General features: G+C 43.7%; 1 protein-coding gene across 1 annotated transcript in view; it reads right to left on the bottom strand.

Moving 5' to 3' along the window:
• The window catches only part of LONP2 (lon peptidase 2, peroxisomal), a 40,062-nt gene that overhangs the window by 2,873 nt on the left and 13,161 nt on the right, over positions 1-24,028 (bottom strand). Inside the window, exons 9-14 of the mRNA XM_080352210.1 lie at positions 18,922-19,072; positions 18,294-18,420; positions 16,345-16,478; positions 8,766-8,908; positions 2,107-2,314; positions 743-933 (exon numbers count right to left, since the gene is read on the bottom strand). Of these exons, the coding sequence (XP_080208336.1) occupies positions 743-933; positions 2,107-2,314; positions 8,766-8,908; positions 16,345-16,478; positions 18,294-18,420; positions 18,922-19,072 (954 nt within the window). The remainder of the gene's footprint in view (positions 1-742; positions 934-2,106; positions 2,315-8,765; positions 8,909-16,344; positions 16,479-18,293; positions 18,421-18,921; positions 19,073-24,028) is intronic.

Here is a 24,028-nt window from a genome sequence, read left to right as displayed (position 1 = left end):
CAGCCAGCGGCCCAAGGTGCAAAGGGGGGGTTAAAGCAGTTTCTCTCTTAGGCACAGCCTGAACTCTCTTCTAAGCCTGTGTACAGACCGTCTGACAGCAGGAACCTGTAACTGCCTCGGGAATTCAGTTACTAGTGCTAGTAAGATTCTAGACAACACTTAGGAAGGTAAATGTGGTTCAGCAGTTACAGGTGTCAAAGTTTATCACCCACCTTTCAGCAGGAAAAATCTGCTCACTGGTGCAATAAAGGCAATTTATTTACTTCTTGCACCAGGTGTATTTTTCACCTGGTCTGCCACCTCTAGAACTAAAAACTTGAGCTTGGTCCTTCCTCTGTCCATCCCTTGGTATGAGATGGTAACTCCATCCCCTGCGCCAGGCCCCCTCTGAGGCTGAAAACCAAAACTGGATCTGTTGGAAAACTTTCATTTGAAAAAGCTTTATGGGAACATCAGCTGAACTACACAAGGAACAAAACTTAAGAAGAACCTAAAAACACGTGTAATAACAGTTACCCATCCGCAATTACTATAAGAGCTTCAAGAAACAACTTTCAAAGAAACTGAGGATATTTCTGTAGTGATAGTTTGAGGAATTGCAACACGTATTTTGGCACCATCTTAATGTGCCCATTTCCAGGCTTCCTTTTAACTAGACACACGCTGTGCAGCACCAGGCCCGTCCAGCAGCCCCGGCTCCTGCACGGTCTGGCCCCAGCGGGGTGGGCAGCGCGATGCGTACGGGCAGAACCAGGCCCCGCAGCGTGATCTCTCCCGTCATGGCCACGTCCGAGCACACCAGGCGCCCGCTGAAGAGCGAAGCCAGGCACGTTGCTATGGTAACCCCCGCAGATGGCCCATCCTTGGTGACAGCTCCAGCTGGGAAGTGCAGATGGATGTCGGTGTTGTCAAGGAGATCAAAACTTCCAGAAGCTTAAGGGGAAAAAAAAAGAAGAACGGTTTGAATGTGAAAAACCTAAACGCATTTTGTCCCTGGTCTTTATTCGAAAAGCCCAGCAGAGAACTAAACCCGCTGTTTTTTAACAGTAGGCTGAGAAAACACCGCGACATTGCAGACACTCTGGAAAAACAAACAGCAAACCAACTCCCAGACAAAGGCACAACATGTTAACCAACCAGCTCAGCATTTGCAGCTGCTGGGAAACTCAGGGGAGGGATTAATGCAGAAACCAGCATTTTTCATCTCGCAAACTATAAAAGTCAATTTTCAGAGAACATGCCACAAAATCAGCACTCCACAGCAACCCAACAGTACCAATATTATACCCAAATTATAAAGTAAATCTCTAATTTGCATCTTTTCACCTTACTTAACCTGTCGGATGTAGCAGTGTAAACTGGAGGTAAACACACGGTTGATTCCGGCAGCATTTCATACACCAGTTCAATGTAGTTTCTTAACCTATCTAAACTTCCAGGAATAATGACAGATGCTGGACAGTTATTTGACTACTGAGCAGATTATCAAACCATACAGCACACTCAGAACTCCTGGATGGTTCAAACAAAAGACTGAAAGCTTCTTGGCTGAAGTCCCATTGCACTGCAGCTGCCATACGGACCCCACCAATGCTCCAAATAGTATAACTTAGACTACAAAAATCTACTTTTAACAGAAATGACGACTTGGTTTTAGAGGAAAACTGCAGATTGCATATATCAATGTGTGCATCACTGAAGGACAACTGGAAGCTTGGATGTACAAATGGGGAAGAGGCAGCGGGTGCCAGAGCCGAGGAGCACCGGAGCTGCCGCAGGGACAGACCCTTTTGCCACCAGCTCCACAACTTGGCACGAATTGGGGGAAATATTGGGTTTTGTCTTCAAAATTGGGGGAAATATTGGGTTTTGTCTTCAGTGTAGCACCGATTGCCGGAAAACCCTCTGTTAAAGCAACACTTGATACGTCACCACAACAAGCACACGCGTGATTTCCACTGGTACTTGGCAACATTACAAGCTGCTGAATTATTGAAAAAGTCACGTTTTAGGACACCTAATTTCTGTGCAGTATTAACATGCACCCCTGCATAAGAGGGCAAAGGCTGTGAACAATCACACGGGCTGCCGCTGTTGGCCACGTACCGTTGGTGAGCTGGTAGCGCTTGGCGTTGCTGCGCAGCCAGCTGATGGCCAGATGTGCCGACTCCTTCATGACGTCCCCGAGCTGGCCCGTCAGCGTGAGCTGCCCCTCGCCGTCCATGCGGCTGGCCTCCACAAACATGATCTCCCCACCCAGCGGCGTCCAGGCCAGGCCTATGGCTACACCGGGCTGGCTTAAGCGTTCAGACACCTGAGGGGAAACAACACAGTTTAGGAAACGGCCCCAGCAAAACCTTTGCAAAAACAACCTGATAGTTGCACCATTAAAACACAAAAGTGGAGCCCAACTCTGACCTTGGCAATTCTGCCTGATGTGTGAGCATTAATTGCAGAACAGCTGTAGGTGGCGATGGCCAATGTGTGGGGGTATCATCCTTGAAACCCTCACCACCCCTCACAGGTCCATGAGGGCTTTTCAAAGGATTTCCAGTGTTCAGCCCGTGCTGCCCGGGTGCTCACTCACTGAATCCATCTGCCGAAGGTCAGTTTGCCTCGACTGTTCTGGTATGAAAAGCCCAGCTCTGCTCCCGAGTGTCACCTAACCCCCTTTGTAAGTACAGCTGCACCACCTGCGCTACGGTCAAACATACGGCGCCTGTTTACTGCAAACGCTGATAAATAATTGTGAATAATGAAAAGACGAGTCAGGCAGTCACCATAGCAAAAGACAAATACTCCTTGTTAAAATAAAGTGATAGGCCCATTTTAAAATAAATTTGTCTCTTATTGAAATGCAGAATTGAAGTTAATTTGATTAATTTGTGAAAGGGATGAAATCATTAAACTGATTAGAGAATTTAAAGAAATGTTGCATTTCTTGGACAGAAAACAAGTCAAAGGAGCCTCACAACAGAAATGTACCTATTCCAATTCTGAAATCTGCATTTCTAGTTACATTAAAACTTCTCAAATTATTTTTGCCCCTTCTAAGCACATTTAAATCCCATTTGAAGTGGCAAATCCAGAGCAACCGCCCGGGTTCCTCCTCCAGCATCAACTCGTTCTGCACTGCACACCTCGCCACAAGCTCAGTGCTTCATTTCGCTTCCTCCCGAGAAGGGGCAGAGCAGCCAACAGCGGGCTCTGCACAGCCCTGCCGGTGACTCAGTGCTCTGTGCTCTGCGCCGTTCTGAAGCACCACCAGAAATGCTCCTGCACAACCTGGAGTTCGCAAGAGCAGAACAGCGCTGCAGAACAAACAGAGACGTGGCTCCCGTTGGAGCAAGATCTCTGCCCGAACACGAGCGCTTCAGTACGAGCCTGAACTCCATCCCATCACCGGACAGAGCCAAAATCCAAACCACACCATTCTTAATGCTCAGTTTCTCTTTCCTGTTTCATACAGCGAGTGACCCTGACCACTGGGCCAAAAAGACTGTCCTGGTTTTGTTAAGAACAAGCTTCTCTTTTAGTGAATTTGCCTGTCAGCTAAAGCTTCATATGAGCTGCATTTTCCTGGAGAACCAGATACATGTTTTGGTAAACACAGCAATGGAATGAGAAGTTATTGATAAGCATGGATGGACATCTCGCCAGAGGGGCAGCGAGAAACAGGTGACCAAGAGACTGACCAACTGTGTATAACATTCCATTCACGTGATACTTCATATAAAAGTGGGAGATCACGAGGATCTCGTCCCTTTTGTCCCTTTTCCTTATGGCGACATTAGGAGAGGATCTTGCGAGTCGTCCCTGCGAACTGAGGCCGGTGACAGACTGAGTCCAGCTCCAGTTGGCTGCAGAGTCCAGTCCAGGACTTCGGGTGCCGGCTCTGCAGTTGCTGGGACTTTCCAGATTGGTTTTGTATATTTTGTATTATTTTCTCTATTTCATCAGTAGCATTAGTAAAACATTTTTAATGTTTCCAGCTCTCTTCTCTCTGTCCTTCTTTCCCTCCCGATCGCCTGTGCTGAGTGGGAAGTGGGGAGAGGAGGTTAACAATATACCTGCCAGGGTTTGATTGTCACCCTGCAATCAAACCCCAACAAAGACACACGTTAAAGAAAGCAAGCTAATTTTCATAAATTCTGCATCTTGTAGCCGTACACAACTCAGATATGTGACAGGAACAACCTGCTCACGCAAGAGAATTGGTGAAGCAAAAAAAAAAAGCATTTAAAGTCCTACAAAATGAAATTAAACGCACATGTTTCTTGTTACAATTTCCCATTTTTTATCGTATGCTTTGTCAGATACTCGACTGAACTATGGAGCGCCGCCACCTCTGGAGTTTGATGCCCGAGATGTGGAATGTGACCAGGATCGGGGTGTCTGGGTTTGGGGGAGCTGTTCCCAGGCCCAAGCTCACCCTTCGCTCTCCCACCGCAGCCGGGAACCCGCACGGCCGCTCGTCTCGGTTCTCCTGTGCCTCCTAGCTCCATCTCCCAACAGCATCACGTGTTTGTTCTTATTAACATAATTAACACGAACGGCTCCTTCTTTTTCTAGCATTTAAGAAAATTGTACATAATAGAGTGTTTCACTTCTATGGTATCAAAATACCTCATCTTATCAACCATTTTCATTTTTATTAAGTGTCTATATCCATTCCCTGTATTTCATTAGTTACAGTGACTTACTCTGATTAGCTCAGTAATCGCTTAGTAACTCAGGTTAACAAAAGCAATTCATCCTGGTTACACTGCAATCAAACAACGCTGAAACATTCACCTTCACACTGCAGACCATCGTGTATTGGCATCGTTTCAATAAGGTTTGCTGGCTTGGGTTTTGGTTTCTCTTTTTCGGATGGGATGTTGGCAGACAGACACAACCCCCCCAACCTTACAATGCTCAGAGGAGTATGTGATATTACGTTAACCATCCATTGTATTACATTAACTAACCACATCTGGGAAGTGTTACACAGAGCTCCACCAGACTCACTCACTGCTGGCACCTCTGAATCATTTCTTCTCACAAAATGTCAGAGGAATTTAAATGAGAAAAAAAATCCTTACTTATACCTTTAAAATTGAAAATGAGCATTAGAATCAGCTGACAAGACGAAGAGGTCACTGACCTACATGAACAGTCTTGGTTTTGGAAAATGTTTGTAGATGAGACCAACCCAGCCATGATTTACCTGTTATCTAAGTAGATGAACTTGTTTCAGATACATTTTACGTGTCTGAACAGTGCAAAATTAGTCTTAACATTTAGTGCAGTCATTTATTTTAAAATATTTAAGGTTATTCCAAGATAAATGAGACACCACCCGCACGTCCCGAGCCCTGAGTCACTCGCTGCCCTCGAGCATCTTTATGTCCCTTCCACGGGCTCCCCCAAAACCTTCTTTCTGGTTCACTCTTCGATTCATTGCCCAGCAAAACACTGCAGGCAAAGTACGTGAAAGCAGCTTCCCCCGAGGGGAGGAGAATCTCCCCGAAACTTCACCAGAAGACTGATATTCCTTATAGCAAAACGCCTCATCTAAACCTGTGCTTTCTACAGGTTGTGGTTCTAAAAGATAACCTAATTTGTTCCTTAATCCGAATTGTGTACGTCCCACAAAATAGACCACTTATTGTATGGCATCTGCACTTTCCTACAACAAGCAATTTCGCTCTTGCTCCAGTCTCACCCACATCCTGAGCACACAGAGTAACTGTGATGGGCTTTCCTGGGGCGCCAATGACACCTTGGTAACGGAGCAGAATGGAGGGAAGAGAGAAAGAGGGGGGAAAGAAGAAGAAGAGGGGGGAAAGAAGAAGAAGAGGGGGGAAAGAAGAAGAAGAGGGGGGAAAGAAGAAGAAGAGGGGGGAAAGAAGAAGAAGAGGGGGGAAAGAAGAAGAAGAGGGGGGAAAGAAGAAGAAGAGGGGGGAAAGAAGAAGAAGAGGAGGGGAAGAAGAAGGAAGAAGAAGGGGGAAGAAGGAGGTGGAAAAAGAGAAATAGATTATAAAGACTCTGGCTCTGTTATAAACCCTTCCCCCCAAAGCACGCTGTGCTGAAACATTTCATGAAATCTTTTACATTTCAAATGACTGTCAAGATTATTCTTCCAAAGCCTCACTGTGTGATTTATTCCACCATTTGTTCTGTAGGGTGACACGTAAGATTACTTATTTGTGATAAATGACTGAATCCCGTGAAGCCGAGCGTGCTGTCAGGCCTTCTGCTAGGAGACCCTGCAGAACTCGCACCCGTGAGGCACTGAGGAGGGGAAGATGAATCCCTGGTTCTAAAGCATTCCCCGAAGGACAGCGGGTCAATTCAGTCCTGTCGTGTCTCCAGTCTTGTTTGCTCGGCCTCATCCAGGCACTGACACGGCGGCTGCCTCTTATCTTTATTTCAACTAATTATAAATGGCAAAATGCAGGTGAAGGGTGAAGCCTGAGATACAGAGACACACTGTGGGCTCCAGAACCACAAAACCCAGCAGTGGCCAACCTGAAATGCCCATCATTCAAAGAGGAGCTACATTTGAAACAATCTTGACAAATCACTTGAGAAAATTCAAAGGAATAACAGGTTAGCTGGGAAAATCCATCAAAACGGGAGCTATGTGGCCATCTGAGCAGCGTACACTGAAAAACTCATGAAGTGCCTACTGCAAAATATTCACTCATTAATAAATACAGCAAATAGTACATGAAAATAAATCCCGAGCTGCTCAGGAATTGATGCTGTGTTGACTTGTATCCACTTCTATTCATGCACCACTTCATTTGCCTGCTAAATATGGAACATTTTAGAAGCCTTTGATGCACAGGCCCAAGACTTCGGTCACCCTTATTTCACTTATTCAGGCCAGCAGATCCATGAAATGCTTATATGCACATTCATGGGAACTGTTCATGCAAAGAAGAAAACAACTTGGTGTATGACTACTTGGAATTAAGAACTGCACTTTGATCATGCTGCTCGCACTACATACTCCTGCAGAAAAACCCACAAACCAGCAGCAATTCTTTGCCAACACAGCCACACCACCTCGTTTACAACAATAATCAAAGTGCAGGTGTCCAGGCAGAACATCTCGGGACAGTCACATATTAGCACATTTCTTGGCCTACAGTTGAATTTTTAAAAAGTTCATATTTATTTGAATGAATTCTGCTCTTGACTGGGAACCGGGAGTGCAGCTGCAACAACCAGAACTTTTGTGCAAATTCACAAACTTCAACTTATTCTTTTAGCTCCTTTATGAAACCAATAAACACGGTTTGTAGAAATCCGAGTGCTGGCTTGAATATGAAGTTCCATTTTCTACAATGGCTTAATGTGCACCTGCTATTCGAGCACTAAAGAGCCAGATGAACCTGCAGGACATTACCTGCAAAGACCAGATGTCTGCAGTACAGAACACACTTCAACATGGAAATTCAGATAGAATGTTATTTCTCTACAAAAAGCCTGCAGGCCAGTCTTCAGTCATTGTTTCTAAAAGTCAGGTAGTGAGGAAAAGATAGAAAAAAAGCCTAGTAAAAATTCCCATAGGACTATTACAAATCGAGTCATTCCGAACCAAGCTCAAGTATTAATATATCCACACTACCTTCTCAATTACAGTGGCCTTAAACTGCCTTGCGTGATGTTTTTATTGGGCATCTGAGGGAGGAAGAGCAAGAACAACAAAATCATTTGCCTACAATGCTTACAATAAAATCATCTGCCTAACGAGCAATCTCTCCTAATTTCTGAAAGTAAAAAGAAGTAAATCAGAGCAAAAGTGAGCAACGTGAGAAGCGTTGGCCGAGAGAGCTGCACGGTGTCCTACCAGCATCCTCTACCACAACCCGCAGCGCTGGCTCCTATCGACTTCCTTCCTTGTTTCTGTCTCTTCATTAAGAATCACTTCCTCGAGAACATCTCCATATCCAAACCCCTCCGTTCAGGCTCATTCCTTAGCAACCATTTTCTCCTCGTCCCCTTTCTCACCCTCCATCTCCTCTCACCTATAGGAAGGAGTTAGTGCCATAGGAAACTTCTTAGAAGTTTGAACTTTATCTCTTAAAAGTTTTCCCTTCATTTCTATTTCCTCAAGAACTTACTGGTTTACTGATCCCTTTTCCAGGCTAAAGACAGAAAAAAATCAGTGTCTCATCAGCAGTGCTGGTTACACACACCCTCACACGCACCCTCTACCTGGGTGTGAAGTGAAGCAGAGTAACGGCAAGGAAAATGGGCAACAGAGGATCCCAAACTCACAAGCTCACGGACCGAAACGCAGAACAAAATCTAGAACGCCTTAGTGAGGAGCAGAGCTGGGCCAGGATATGCCCGAGTTGCCCGACAGATCGTACGACATTTTAATAGCCAAGAGTCCCGTTAATCTGAACAATGAGCTGGTTCGACATGACAAAGCTGCTGATTTAGGGAGGTGTGGGATGGTCAAGGGACAGGATTCCACCAAACATCCCCAAACAAACGCAAAGGTGTTTTAAACTGAAACCCCCACACACACTCTTGAGCACTGTTGCAGGCATCTCTGCTAACAGACATCCCATCGGCTTACTTATGTACCCTGAACTGAATTAGAATAGAACTTCTTTAGGTGAAAAAACACTTGGAACACAAAGCAGCACAGTTCAGTTGCTAATACGTTTTTTAAAAATATGGTATAAACTCGGTCAATAGCAATAAAATAGACAAGTGGTCAAGCAAGACAGAAACAGCAGGCAAGCAGAAAGAAATGTTACCTCCATTTCATACATGGGCGGTCCCAGGATATCTTTTAGAGCGTGGAAATCAATTAAAATGGGCATCTCAGGCGGCAGAGCCAGGTCGGCTGCGTCACCGATGGATTCTGGTTTCGCATCTTCTGCAACGTGCTCTTTGCAATCTAGGAGAAGAAAGTCTCATCAAATTAAACAGAATATAGCATCAAATTTAACTATTAAGACTAAACACGTTCTAACTGCTCAAGATCCTAAATCTAGAGCACTGCCAGAGACGCAACTCAAATGCATTTTAAACGAGGTGAAACAGCAAAATGTTAAGTTCACTTAGGACTTTGCACTTCTTATCAGATTTATGTGCAAAACCAGCATTTGTGGGAGATGCTCGTGTTTAATGCCGTGTAATATAGAATATGGAGCTGAATGTGGAAATATTGCAGGGTTAATAACCAGTGCTCTTTGTATGGCTGTGCTCTCTGGGTCTCTTTCTGCGAGGATTTCAATGCTTAACTTCCGACACTAAGAATTACGTTCTGCCAAATAAAGTAGGTGCATTTTGGCCTTTGCCATTCATTTGCCAAACTCTGCAAAAAAACCAAAATCCCTCCAAGTTCAATGATGAGGCATTTCCAGAAACACCTCCAGGTGCGATCCACTCTTCAGCAAGGGCTAAAAACCCAATCAGCATGACACTCTTAAATGCTATAAACTCCAGCACCGTCAAGAAGCAACCACATCATTAAAGCAATGTTTATGGATTCAAAACATGCGCTCTCCTGCCTTCATTTGCAGCAGAACTGTATTTCTTACCTGAGCAAATGTTTCCTTAGCAGAATTCCCTTAACATTTCTGATTTCTCAATATTTTAGAGACATGAAAACTACTTGAAGAAGTCAGAAGTCTCAGGTTCTGCGCCAGTTTCCTGGCAGCCGTTCAGAACAGCACTGCACGCATTATATAGTGAAGATGGTCCTTCCCACCCCAAAACCATGAGCCTGAGACACATTTAAAGTCATAGTCTACATTATATATATATATCTAATATGTATATGTTGAGCTTGCAGACTTCTGCGGCACATTTTGGGAAATTACCTACTGTAGCTTCCTTTCTTTGAATTTATTTTTACTTTCAACGAAGAAACCGTCTTCCTTTGCATATTAATAATACCTGAAGATCCAAGAATTTCAACAGCTATAGAAAAACACAAAGCACTGATCTCATCTGTTTAATGGAACATTAAGAAGCGTCCTGTAATAAGTAATTCTCAGGATGGATGAAGAGATAACGTCTCCTTCCACAAAATGCAAACCAGACTGACATATCAACACGACGGATCTTCAAAACCTGAGCAACTTGATACGGCAATTGATATTTTAAAATAAAGTGAGTTTAAAACTAACTGGTTTTGTTCTATACCAGGATTTTACTGCCTCACAAGCAATTCTCCATCTCTGTTTGCCCTTCTTTCACCCAGTTCTACCACACAGCCGAAGCAGCCAGCCTTCTCACAGTAGTAGGTGTTGTTTGAGGCCAATTGCCCTATTAAAAGAACCAGAAACTCTTTGAGTTGATGTACTCTAATCAGTAGAGCCCATTTGATAACCTGTAACAAACTCCAGAACTCTTCTAAAAATATTAACCTAAATTCTGACATTATCTAATTCTCTCTAAAAACACGCAGCGATGTTCAAAAAATATAATTACAAACACTAACTTTTTGTTTGGAGGAAAACACATCGGCTTTTGCAACTTCTATAGAAATGCTGACTACGAAGAATCTATAGAGACACAAGCAATTAAGATTTAATGACGACAAATACATGTTCCCAGACGAGCAGCCACAAACCACATTACAAGTTAAATGACATGTTTATCTAAAGCAAGACAGTTAAATTCAAGTTTGCAGAAACAGAACGTTTGGTTAGGACAACAGTTTCAACATCTTACATATCAGAGGAACCACCCGCTGATCCGCTATTCATATGACATTACTGCTTACACAAATGCAGCACGGTACTGAGTTGTTTTAACATTTAAAAACTAACAAACAAACCATACAAAAACAACAGACAAACCTCCCCACAACAAATACAACGGCACCCCCCTCCTAAATCCTAAAAACAACCAACAAAAACAGGTTGCTTGTAAAATTTTCAGATCAGGATTTCACAGTATCAACTGGGTTGGAAAAGCCCTCAGAGATCATCAAGTCCAGCCCTTGGTCCAATTCCAGTCCATTGACTAGATCATGGCACTAAGTGCCATGTCCAATCTCAGTTTACAAACCTCCAGGGCCGGTGAGTCCAGCACCTCCCTGGGCAGCCATTCCAATGCCTGACCACTCTCTCTGCACAGAATTGCTTTCTAGTCTCCAGCCTCAGTTTCCCCTGGCAGAGTTGAAGCCCATGGCCCCTTGTCCTATTGCTGATGCCTGGGAGAAGAGCCCAATCCCCACCTGGCTAGAACTGCCCTTCAGGTAGTTCTAGAGAGTGCTGAGCGACAGCCACCAACACCTGAGTCAGAGGTGATGACAGGGTCCTGCTCTCCTGGAAAGGGACTTCAGTCTGTAATGCTGAGGATTCCACAGCCTCTAGTGGTCTCAGTTCAAACAGCAACACGGTGTTGAATCATTTTAAACTGCTTTTGGGATCCGTACCATAAGCAATCCGAAACATCAGAATTCTTATTAAACAGTGATTAACAATGAAGTTTCTGAATTACAGCAATCGTGAAGGAGGACAGAGGTTTGCTTCGTTTCCATCAGTGTATGTAAATGGGTACAAGACGGGCTGTGGCCAAGGTTTACAGACAGTGACACAAGCGCAGAGCTGCTGCACGGGAAAAAAGGTGCATTAAAACAATGTTTCTGCAAACATCCAGTGCTGCTGAGTACGTCAACCAAACCCACATGGGTAAAACCCTTAGACATGAGCCCCTCAAGCTACAAACTCCAGGTGAGCGTTAAACACCCTGAAAAACTAAAATCCTGAAAATCTGCCACTGAATGTGCACAGGAATAAATGCACGTTGCTCGTTTTATCAAGAGTGCCGAATTAAAGGGTTATGAAACAACTCTGAATTTTCAAGTTGTCATCAAGTACAAAATCACCAGTTTGTTGCTTTTACATCTCTAATGTTCTGTTCTAAGAAGTGATCAATATTATATTATGCACTAGCTCGCTAGAAATGCATTATATTGAGATTTGTAGAAGTTTGTGCCTGTGTTCAGCACAAGATTTCCCAGCAAGTGTCCACCTGGGACTGGGAGCTTCCACCACCATGACCACAGAATCACAGAATCAACTGGGTTGGAAAAGCCCTCAGAGATCATCCAGTCCAGCCCTTGGTCCAACTCCAGTCCATTGACTAGATCATGGCACTAAGTGCCATGTCCAATCTCAGTTTACAAACCTCCAGGGCCGGTGAGTCCAGCACCTCCCTGGGCAGCCATTCCAATGCCTGACCACTCTCTCTGCACAGAATTGCTTTCTAATCTCCAGCCTCAGTTTCCCCTGGCAGAGTTGAAGCCCATGCCCCCTTGTCCTATTGCTGATGCCTGGGAGAAGAGACCAATCCCCCCCTGGCTAGAACTGCCCTTCAGGTAGTTCTAGAGAGTGCTGAGCTCAGCTCTAAGCCTCCTCTTCTCCAGACTAAACAAGCCCAGCTCCCTCAGCCTCTCCCCATAGGGCTTGTGTTCAAGTCCCTTCCCCAGTCTTGTTGCTCTTCTCTGGACCCGCTCCAGCACTTCAATCTCTTTCCTGACCTGAGGGCCCAGAACTGAACACAATACTCCAGGTGTGGCCTCCCCAATGCAGAGCACAGGGGAAGGATCCCTGCCCTTGTCCTGCTGACCACGCTACTTTGGATACAGGACAGGACACCATTGGCCTTCTTGGCCACCTGGGCACACTGTTGGCTCATGTTGAGCTTCCTGTCCATTAGTTCCCCCAGGTCCCTTTGCAGCCACTCAGCAAAGATCAGAACAACGTTCCTCATGAATCTGCCTTTGCAAGTGCCCAAAACAAAACCTTGCACGTAAATACCAGATGTGTGAGAAATCAGACTTCTAAGAAAACATACCGACAATTAACTACTATATATAATTCGTGATTTAATCTAAAAAGGAATTTCACGTCACAAAGACAAAACTTGAAGAATTTAAGTTTGCTGCTTTCTTCTAGACATATAACGGAGATGAGCGAATAGAAGAGCCTGGAACTACCTCAACATGCAGCAAGTTCTCAGCTGCTCTTAAAACATATTGAAATTAAGCACTAGCAATACCTAAGTCTTCAACCTAAAGATTTCTAACTTTAGGTAGAAGGGCAGGATTGCCCTGTTGACAAGAGTCCAGGTCCAAAGCCTGGCACAGCACAAACTCCATCTCAAAAGCAACTTTCCATCGTCCAACTCCAATGGGATGCACCACATATTGGAAGTGTCACTTCCCAAAGATATTTTGAAAAGAAAATCCCGCCTGGGACCCCGATCCTACTGCACTTCAATATAATGCTCTGCACGTTCTCCCCACAAGATCAGAAAGTTTCTCTTTGCACAAAACAACTACATTCCATCAAGTCTGATCTAGAGAAACGATGTGTACATGAAGCACTTGAATTTGAGGTTTTCATGCAGGAATATCTAGGTAAGTTAACATGGTGAAAATTAGTTTGTGTATAAATCCAACTTTTCGCAACATTTACACCTCTTCGGCCTAAAACAGAAAAGACATTCCAAGCAACCCATCCCAGTCAGGTATAATCATGTTTTGCGAAATAAAATGCGTTATGCCCAAGCGGAGGGAGGGCGGTGAGGACCACACGCTTCTGGTCACACTGACCATTTCAGCCAAACTTGCTTTCAAACTCAAAGCCAAGTGTTGGTTCATCCACCAGGAGCAGAACAAACTGCACTGAATTACTGGCTTATGGACACATTTAAGTGTTTTCAAAGCCTCGGTTTCAACATAGATAGAATCCTCATTTAGTCACTTCTGGTTATTAAATATTACCTGTCCTAAACCTACTCTCAAGTCTGAATTACACAAATCATCTTTCACTCCGGGTTTCAAGCGCTGTATCATCTGATGCCCCGGCAGCTGCACAGTTGCTGCCTCACATTCTCACGGCAGTTGCACTAAAATAGGAAGGAGAGTGTCACGATTTTTGGTGACTCCCACAATTTCTTCTAGTGTCAAAGACATAAATCTCATAATCGTGGGGTAGAGCTTCAGTGACGTATGGGATGGCATTATGAACACAAGGCTGACTCCATGGAGAGCTCTAAACGATGACTTTTGCTGATGTTCACTGTATGAATTCAAAGACTGACACAAACTGATGCTCCCCCAGGTGTTTTTATACAGATAAATAAATAGAAAAGAAATAATTGGAAATGAAATCATTAAGAGACAACTCGATTAACTATTCTTCCAGAGCCATTTGCTATATGAAATAAAAAAATCATCATTGCGACGCGCAACTGCACAAATGCCCACTAATCAACAGGAAGAAAAGGTCCAAATAAATACAAACCCCATTATTTGCATCTACTTGGAAATATTTGGGAATATTTCCAGGTTCCATTTTAAATACTTGGTTGTTTCCAACAGGCTGAGTGAAAATGAAACAAAAATATTTTTTAAAGCATCCTGCTCTCATACGCTCCCAAGTGACACATTGGGCTAAAAATACAGCAGGGTAGAAGCATATTATTAGTACAAAATAAACCACATCTTGCAGATTACACTATTCTATACATGTCTCTGTAATACAAACTTTACCTACAGAGCCACCTGTCCCTTGGACTCCCTTTTATCAACATAGCTGTTTCTTACAGACACTTTCCACTCCAGAAGTACAAAGGCAACTCTTCATAGCCCATTTCTCCTCGATTTACCCCACATTGTGTCCCGCCCCAAACATTTGGCCCTCTTGGGGAGCACTGAGCTGGCTGCTCCCACCTTCCGCAAGCTGCAAACCCAGCACTAATTTTAACAGTGTGTAATTTTAACAGCGTAAATACCTAAGTGCTAATTTTAACATTGCAAATACCTCTCTCGCTGGACTAAGATGTCTAATACAATTCCTTTTTGCTCTTTGCTTTAATATTAAAATGTTTCTTCCTGTAGTATCAGGAGTTGTGCTCTGAACCTACTTTTCCTTTATTTTATCAGAAGGCTTGAAGAGCAGAATGACAATGTTTGATTCAGCAATCGCATTAGACCTTTTAAGTACATTTTAGACACAACTACCGTTCAGTGCAAAGAAATACTTTAAAAATACAACTTGTCAAATTCCTATAAAGAAGTGAGAGTGGCAAAGACCCAAAGGCTCAGCGCTCCGGGTCAAGAGCAAGTTCAGGTACCACAGGAGTATCAACTAATTCAGTGCTGGACTCAGAAAAACCCAGCACAGAGGAGGCAGGTGGAAAAGATGCACATTATATAAATGGAAAGCATTCATAAATATGTTGTAAAAGCTCTTCCTTTTAATGTAAACCAGACATGGACACATGCACGGCCACGAGAGTTCACTTGCTGTAAGCCAAGGGTTCAGAGCAAACGCGGATGTGCAGGCCAAATCCAATCTCCTGATATTACAGTTTCCACAGACATCATGGTGATTTTAGAAAACTCAATGAGGTAGGAGAAGATTTAATTTTCAGAAGGGAAATACTGAGTGAGGGAAAACCAGCAATGTAAAGCGGAAAGACCATCAATAAACAGATTTCCAGAGACAAATTACAGAAGTTTCTACTATGCGTAAAACTCTTCTTCTAATGAATACCGCTGTTTGTACAAATGCAGGTTATATTTCCTCCTCCAGGATTTATCCTCTGAAAGAGGGGGCACCATTCAAACTTCCAAGTTGCCTTGTTTTAAAAGAACAGATAATGAGTGTCTGTTTGTCGTCCTCCAAAGCAGCCCAGAACCGTTCTAGCTGTACAGCTGTTAAAACCTGATGCTTTTTCCACATTGGCTTAGTTATGGAATGTTTTACAACATCAAACCACTTTAGATAGATAAATCACTATTGTTTGTATACATAGGGAACAAGAACAGACTTAATGAAGTTGATAAGTTACTAAAGCCCCAAGAGCCTTAGAGTAAGTGCAGTCTTGAAAGGCACAACAAGAGCCCCTAAACCTTTCTAATTTCAAAGCTCTTCAAGTAGACATTTATTTCAAGTACAACAAAACAACCAGATTGAATTCTGAGCCGGCAGAGCACACACAGCACAGCTAAAGAACCTCTGTAATTACAATAAGTAAAGCCATGCTCAGTCTTTTATTAAAGAAAAAGGTGAAAGATTCACGTACAACAGCGTAGGAAGACATAACAACATATACAAATCATAATTCCATACCTATGATACGAAACAGATCCACTGCACTTCTCAATTACCCACCTGGCAGGCTGAAATCACTCACGTTTCAAGCCATAATTCAGCACTGCATAATAAGAACGTCGCTATTTGCAAAGCTTTTAAAAACACAGCCCTTAAAGCAGCATTCAAAGGGAGGAAAGGTTGATAAATCAGCGTCCTAGCGACTACGTTAGAAGTTTCCTTGTTACTAAAGCATGCAAAAGACACAAACCTTCTCCGTCGGCCCCGTCGGCGCGGTCCGGCTTGGCGTCCTTGTGCTGTCCCTCCGCCACCTTCACGGCCACGGCCCGGCAGATCGCGCCCAGCCGGCGGTCCAGGGAGCGCACGCCGGCCTCCCGCGTGTACCTGCGCACCGCGTGAAACACACAGCTCTAAGAGTCGGCCCGAAGAACAGTGCTTGCCTGAACAGCACCACCAGGGAACAGATGCCCTGACAGAAAGAATTGGGCAACGGCTTGGAGACAGGCCTGAGGAAGAATGGTGCTGCACAGGTCTCTCCAACCCGGGGGCTCCCAGTAACAATGGCTGCTGTGTGGGCTTCACCTGCTGCCTCAGCCAAACGTGCCCCCACCTCCTAAAAGGAATTGTGTTCTACGGGTCTCTCCAACCTGGGGACAAGAGCTGCTGTCCAGAAGATGGATCTTCACCTGCTGCTTCAGCCAAACCTGCCCTCCACCTCCTCCCTGTTATTAAGGCCAACGAAGAAGAGCATGCACAGAGGCTTGCCAAGAGTCCTGAGGTCACCCAATGGACCAGAAAGAGAGCCCTGAATGCGAGGCCACGCAGGCGCAGACAGTTCCTGGCAAGCAAAGCGGGGATTCTTCGAGCCTGCGCAGTTAAGCCTGGATTGTGAAACAAAGGCAGAGATTGGCCTCAACTCATGAGGGTGAAGAAGTATAAAAGATGGTTCCTGACTGGACACCATGGAGATCTCCCCACCAAAGGATCCCAGATCACGGCGGAGGACCGGCAGGACTCTGCTTACGGGACCTGAGACCATAGGGACTCAGTTGGTGGTAGCCAATTCTTTTTCCCCCCTTTCCTTTTCCTTTTTCTCTATCGCATGCCGCTCTACGGGTAAAATAATAAAGTAACACTGTTTGACTGAATTATAACCCCTTGGCATTTTGGTCGCCTTAATTTTGCGCTTCGAGATCTAGGTAAATGAACCATCACGAGTCCATCACTGAATGGACCGTGACAAAAGCCAAATAAAATGAGGTCTGCAAGGCACCGAGACCTCGGGCTACTCAAACAGGAAGGAAATGTCATGTGCTTTTACCCAAATAATTGCGGTTTGCTGATAAAGCCGTGAAGAAAGGCGAATGACTGAGCGGCATCAAACCGCAGGGAAATGCTCAACAATGCTCCAGGAGCACTGAGCTCTTCTCACATGCGTAAAAATTCAAAGGAATAATCATTCTAAACCTCCAAATCTAGTTCACTGGAAGCTGATGAACTGACTGTAAAAGAATATTTTCTTTTAGACTATGAATTAAAAAGAAACACCAGTCACACTCATTAAATGACAAAATACTGTTCCTGGTCTAAAATACTTCTACTCATTGAATAGAATTTTTTCCATTGGAAGTGCGCTACTTTCAAGTCCAAGAGATGTTCTGATCAGTATCTTTACTTTCACACCCCAGAAAAAAAAAGTAGTTTTAATAAATACAAGCTATTAAAAAAAAAAACAAAAACAACTGATTTTTTAAAATCTAATTCCCATTTTTAGACAAACGTGGCCCATCAAGTCATGTAATTTCCATTTTTTTCTATGAAAATCACAGCAATAAAACTCCACTCTTTAAAACAAAGTTGTCTGCTAAGACCACGGCTTCACACACTGAGCACTGTGGAAATCACATTATAGCTCCAAGCGTTCGTGTTTCTCACAGCGTTTTGCCAGCTGTGCCAACCCAACCCACGGTGAGACACCCGAGAGCCATAGCACGGGATCCTCGGGAGAGGAACGATGGTTTGGGGTATCAGAGCCGCACAGAGCTCAGGAAAGAGCAATTCTGTACATTAGCGAGCGCTGAACTCCTGAAGCTATCAAGGACAATAGATCTTAAGAAATTATTTGCGTTATCACTTTATAAATTATTTACTAGTTATCCCAAAAAAGAAATTATTTAAAGCAATGAATAACAAATTTACCTGGTAATTATGTCCAGAGTGGTTACTTGTGGAATCTGTATTTGCTGTGGAGTCAGGCCGTGCTGTTCAAGCTGTTTAGGAATCAAGTGTCTATGTGCAATTTCAATTTTTTCTTCTTGTGTGTATCCTATGAAAGGAAAAGCGTATGTTTACTAATCATTTTGCTTTTACACTACAACATAACCATATTTCTTACCTTTTATAATTGTAACTGATCAAATTTAACAAAAAAACCCAGATATAATTTAAAAGGCTGTTGGTATGATACTTGGCGGTTATCTGTAACTTCATGTGAACAAGAATAGAATTGTAGTGTTTCAAAGACTCCTTTCTTCACTGGAATCTCAGAGAGATGCATCAGCCAACAGCCAGTTAGAATACGAACACACCAATATGGTTACAGAACGTACCCGTGTATCTCCAGATACCTGGAACTGAATTTTCCTAAGCGCAATGCTGAACTTCATTCTCACGACAGAGGCGTCCTGATGAGTCTCCTCTAGATTCTGGCCACTCAGGCTGGATTCCCAGCACTCACCGTAAGGAACCGCTTTTCAGCTCAGGAAAAGACACCCCAATGCCACCGAAGGACTTGCAACAGCCACTTGAATGAAAATGGTTGTGTTACCTGGAACTTGAATGATCTCCATCCTGTCCAGCAGAGCCGGTGGGATTGTAGCCGTAGTGTTGGCTGTAGCAATGAAAAGCACTTGGGACAGGTCAAAGGCCACATTTAAGTAGTGATCGGTGAAACTGTGATTTTGTTCCGGATCCAAGACCTTAACAAGTGCGAACACAGAAATGGTACAGTTCCTCAATTAGAAGTAAATAAAACATGCACATTCTTATTATATTTCATTTGGATCTCTCAAATCTGACTTTACATTCATTAAATGTTATGAGTACCACTAAAGCCTGACCCTCAACATCCTGAGTACTCTGTAACTATTAATACTTAACTAACACTATTATTACTACTAGAAGCTCTTCTTATTGCCCGAGACACCCCACGCAAGTCTTGACTCTAGGGGAGCCCTGGCCTTCCTAACACCACCTCTGCATTTTTCCTTTCTTCCCCCTAAATTTTGTGATTAAAAAGAGACAAAAATCAAACAAGCACGGAAGAATAACACCACAGTCTGACCAGCCTCAAGTTCACCGCACAACTATGACTTAAATGCAATAACACTGTTGTCTTCCTATTGCTTTTAGTACTACTTATGTGTGCTAACACAACACTTGCATATATTTAAGCTATTACTCAAATAAGCTGTTTTTCTGCATTGGGTGATGAATATTCAATATATGTGGATCATGTACTAAGCTGCTGTCTTGTAGTTTTTTTAACTGAAGACTGAAAGCTCATTGCACATAGCAATGAACACACTTGGCTTCTGCATCACCACCTACGAACCACCTTCATCCCACCCCCTGCAGCACCGCCACACTTCCCCTTCCCAAATGATGAATTACCAGTGTTGCACCGACATCAATAACTCTCACGTTACAAATAATGGGACCTATGCATCTCCTGAGAAAAAGCACACTGCTGTCAAAATAATGTATCTGCCTGTACCCAAATGAATGCACCCCTTGTCTTAGCAGCTTGAATTATAGCCAGGAACAGTGTTGATAGCTCTAAAAAAATGAATTTGAGCACTTCTTAGTTGCTTATGAAAGAAACAATTCTGAATTCTCATTACTCTTCAATTCTGTGCAGTCTTTGAAAAGTTAAAAACCTTTAGAACAGAGATATGATCACAACAAACTAGTAAAACACTTTTCAAAATGCCATAAACACAGCAAAACTTCTTTTACAAACAGAACATTTTCTGACTTTATTTTGAAGTGCTGCACACATTTAACACTAATACCTGGAAATGTATTGTGATTGTAATAAAATGTAAATGATATGTTCCCCTTAATACATACTGAATCATACGCCTAAATCCCACCACCCACTGCATTCAGAGTCTACTCTTGCCACTTTTTCAAAACTGATTTAAACAGTAAATCCTAATTCAACTTACCTCCTTTTTTTAACACCAATAACACAGTACTTCCACAAAATTCCAGTCTATTGGCTGAAGCATTTGCAACCGCTTCCAAAGAAAACAAGATATCCTGACAGACCAAACTGTTTTTCTAGAAACATTGATCTACATGCATCTTTATCTATTTCTCCTTCTAGTCTGCAACTAGAAACCCTTACGAATCCTACTAAGTGCTAAGCTGGTGATTATGATATTATTTGCAAAATATTGATGCTGTAGTAATGTGGAAACCATACTATCCAATAAAGGTAAAGGAAACTGTCATCAAAACCAGCTCGGATTCACAGAATCCCAGAGTGTCAGGGGTTGAAGGGACCTGGAAAGCTCATCCAGTGCAATCCCCCCATGGAGCAGGAAGACCCAGATGAGGTTACACAGGATTCTATCTAAAAATGTGAATTATCTGAGATTTTCTGTAAGGGCTAGAATTTATCTGGACTAAGAATTCGTTGTCTTGGTAACTATTTCTTGGAAGAAGACATAAAACAATATCATGCCTGTGCACTGCAAACAGATTTTCCAAAGCAAATGGAACTGTTTTCAGCTAGGTATCGTGCTAAAGTTCAAGTTCAAAAGTCTTCAAAGCCATTAAATGAATGCAAAAATATGAAGTACAAAAATAACATTCAGTGAACAAAACATCTTGGTTCATTTATGGCTGACAGCTCACACGCACACAAAGGCTTCTCTGTACCAGCCTTTTATTACTACAAAATCCAGAAGAAGTTCCATGCACATTTAATTGCCTGGCTCTGCTCCTGCTCTAATTGCCCTGCATACAAACACTCACTATCAGGCACTTGGATGCATTTCTGTTTTCTCCTGTTTTGAACAGTGGTCATCCAAATTTAGACTAAGCCACCCCCTTGCTGACGAGCGCTGCCTGGGCAGAGGAAGACATCCTGTTTTGCTTAAGCAACAGCTCTGCAGAAGCACTGGAAGGGAACACGTATCTGGCAATTACAAACCATCCAGCTTCGCTTCCAAGCTCACAGGCAATTTTCTTCTTGAATATCCCCCATTGCAGACAGCCAGGGAGAACTAACACCCCTACACACCAAGCGAAAATGACCTGCCTTTATACTTAATGCCGGCACTTACCAAAGGAAAAGCAGCGGTCTGAAAAACAAACGTTCCAGTTGGCTGACGCTGTTGTGTGTTCTACTCTTTGAGATGGACTCGCCAACAGTGTGTTAATGACCCTCCAAAGGCAGATGAACATCAGAAGAGGCAAAGCACCTGCCTCGGGATGCTCAGAGCAATCACAGTCCCAGGGCAGCAGCCCCAACACGGGCAACAGAGCAATTACTCCTCCAGATGCAATTAATGGTCAATTAGCAATGAGTGACGCGCAGCCCAGTATGGCTGGAAGCCAACCTGAGCAGCCTGGTGCAATAACCCATGGCCGGAGCCAAGGGGAATATCACCTAGAACGTGGTTTTAAAATCCCCAAACCAGAAACCTCCCAAAGCAGCAACAAAGTATCAAAAATTCAAACATAATTAATTTTTTTAAAAAATAATTTCATTTGCACTCACACACTTGACATGATAGAAGGACAACAGAAATGCTTGATTTTCTACTGCAAGGCAAGGAATGAAAAAATAAATGACAAGAAACAGCAAAGGTTGCATGAAATCAACAATATTTGTGTACAGATCTGGATTAATGACTGGAACACTCCCAAAAAAGCTATTCTCTTCCAAGAAATGCCATTCCTTCATTACTGATTGGGACTGCCTAGCAAACAGCCGCCAACAAAATGTGACTGCCAGGTATTTTTTATCCACGCACTGACTAGATTTCAGCCAGCTTCGCTCCATATCTACAGGAGAAATGACAGAAGCAGTATCAGCAAACTCACAAACAGAGCTCACTACCATTAACAGCAAGGAGTAAATAAAATCCCGCAAGTAGAAAGTACAAAGAAAATGCCTCTGAGTGTTTGTGACGCTCCCCTGCTTGTTCTCCTTGCACTTAGAGACTTTTCATGCACCCTGGGAATGTGTACAATGTCCCACTCGAGAAATACAGAGGTAAAGGACCATAACTGTCATTTTGAAAAGCTGAAGAAGTGAAGCCATGGTATCTGCTAGCACATTTACATTATTACTGGTTCATGTTAACATGCAAAGATCAAAACAGAGCTCTCAACCCATCACCTGTTCACACGCCGGTTTTCAAAGAACTAGTTGGCCTTGTCAAAACAGTCATTTTAACACTGTCTAACCAGGAAGAAACTAATGACATTTGTAGAATGTCAACTGACGTTTCATTTGCAGGAAGTCATGCAGCATACAGATGAGCTCATGACACCTTAATTTAAGCAGCGTTTTTCATACTCAAGCACTGTCAGTCAAGAAGAGTCATTAGAATGACTCTGTAGGCAAATATTAGCAGAACCACTTTCATCCCACCTACAGAAGTCACCGTACCTTATGTCTGACAACTGAGACGCTTCTAGGATTATGCCCTAAATCATTTCAGCAAAAGCGAGCCAATAAAATTGGATAAATATCTCTTACTAGCCCAACTCCTTTAGACTGAAGCAGGTAAAGAACCACAGAAGCAGCTCGGCTGAAACAGTCTCAGGTGGCAGCCCCGACAACCAGAGGGAACAGAAACCAGTGGCGAGGCTGTAAAAATACAGCGGTATGAGGCATTTCTAGATGTGCACAACAGCAGAAGCATTAAGTGCACTAGTGCTCGAGCATTCGAGCTGTGCCGCCAGCTCTCTGGTCCCCACGGTGCCGCGCAGGACGAGGGACACAGGCTCTGCTCTGCGGGGCAAGGGCAAGGCGCCCAGGCCCTGGGAGACATTCCTGCCTCTCCACAAACTGCTGGAATGAAACTGTTCAGTGCACAGGCCAGGGAAGAAGGAATTGTACTGGGATATCATCCTGTATCACACTCCAGGGACAATGAAAGCAGAAAGACGGTTCTGGCAGCTCTCTGCTACACAAAGCCTGCAAAGCACCAGTCTCAATCATCTTCATCGTCACTCAAATCTGAGCCTCCTGAAATCCCAACAGCCCACTTAACCAACAACATCTGGGCTCCCAGTCTAAGAAGGACAAGGAATTACTGGAGAGAGTCTTGTGGAGGGACACAAAGACGCTGAGGGGTCTGGAGCATCTTTGTGCTGAGGAGACACTGAGAGAGCTGGGGCTGTTGAGCTGGAGAAGAGAAGCTGAGAGGGATCTGATCAATGGATCAATATCTCAGGGTGGGTGTCAGAGGATGGACCAGACTCTGCTCAGTGGTGCCCAACACCAGGGTGGGGGGCAACGGGCACAGACTGGAACACAGGAGGCTCCATGTGAACATGAGCAGAAACTTGTTTGCTGGGAGGTGCCAGAGCCTGGCCCAGGCTGCCCAGAGCGGGTGTGGAGTCTCCTTCTCTGAGACATTCAAACCGCCTGGACCCACCTGTGTGACCTGCTCTGTGACCCTGCGTGAGCAGGGCTGGGCTGGGGATCTACAGAGGGCCTGAAACCCCAACCAGGCTGGGACTCTGGGATCTCAGCAGCTGATGGGTTTACGAAATATTCCAACAGTATCATCCTTACTTGTGTCTCCAGGATTTCACTGGTGTCTTCAAGCAAGTCAATTTTAACACCTCTAAACATTTTGTGATAAAATAACTACATCATGCACTTCAAAATTAGATTCATTTATACC

Source organism: Nesoenas mayeri, assembly GCF_963082525.1.
Source record: "Nesoenas mayeri genome assembly, chromosome: 12".
Taxonomy (NCBI): Eukaryota; Metazoa; Chordata; class Aves; order Columbiformes; family Columbidae; genus Nesoenas; species Nesoenas mayeri.
Note: the sequence above shows the minus strand (reverse complement) of the source record. Positions and strands in the feature narration are given on the sequence as shown.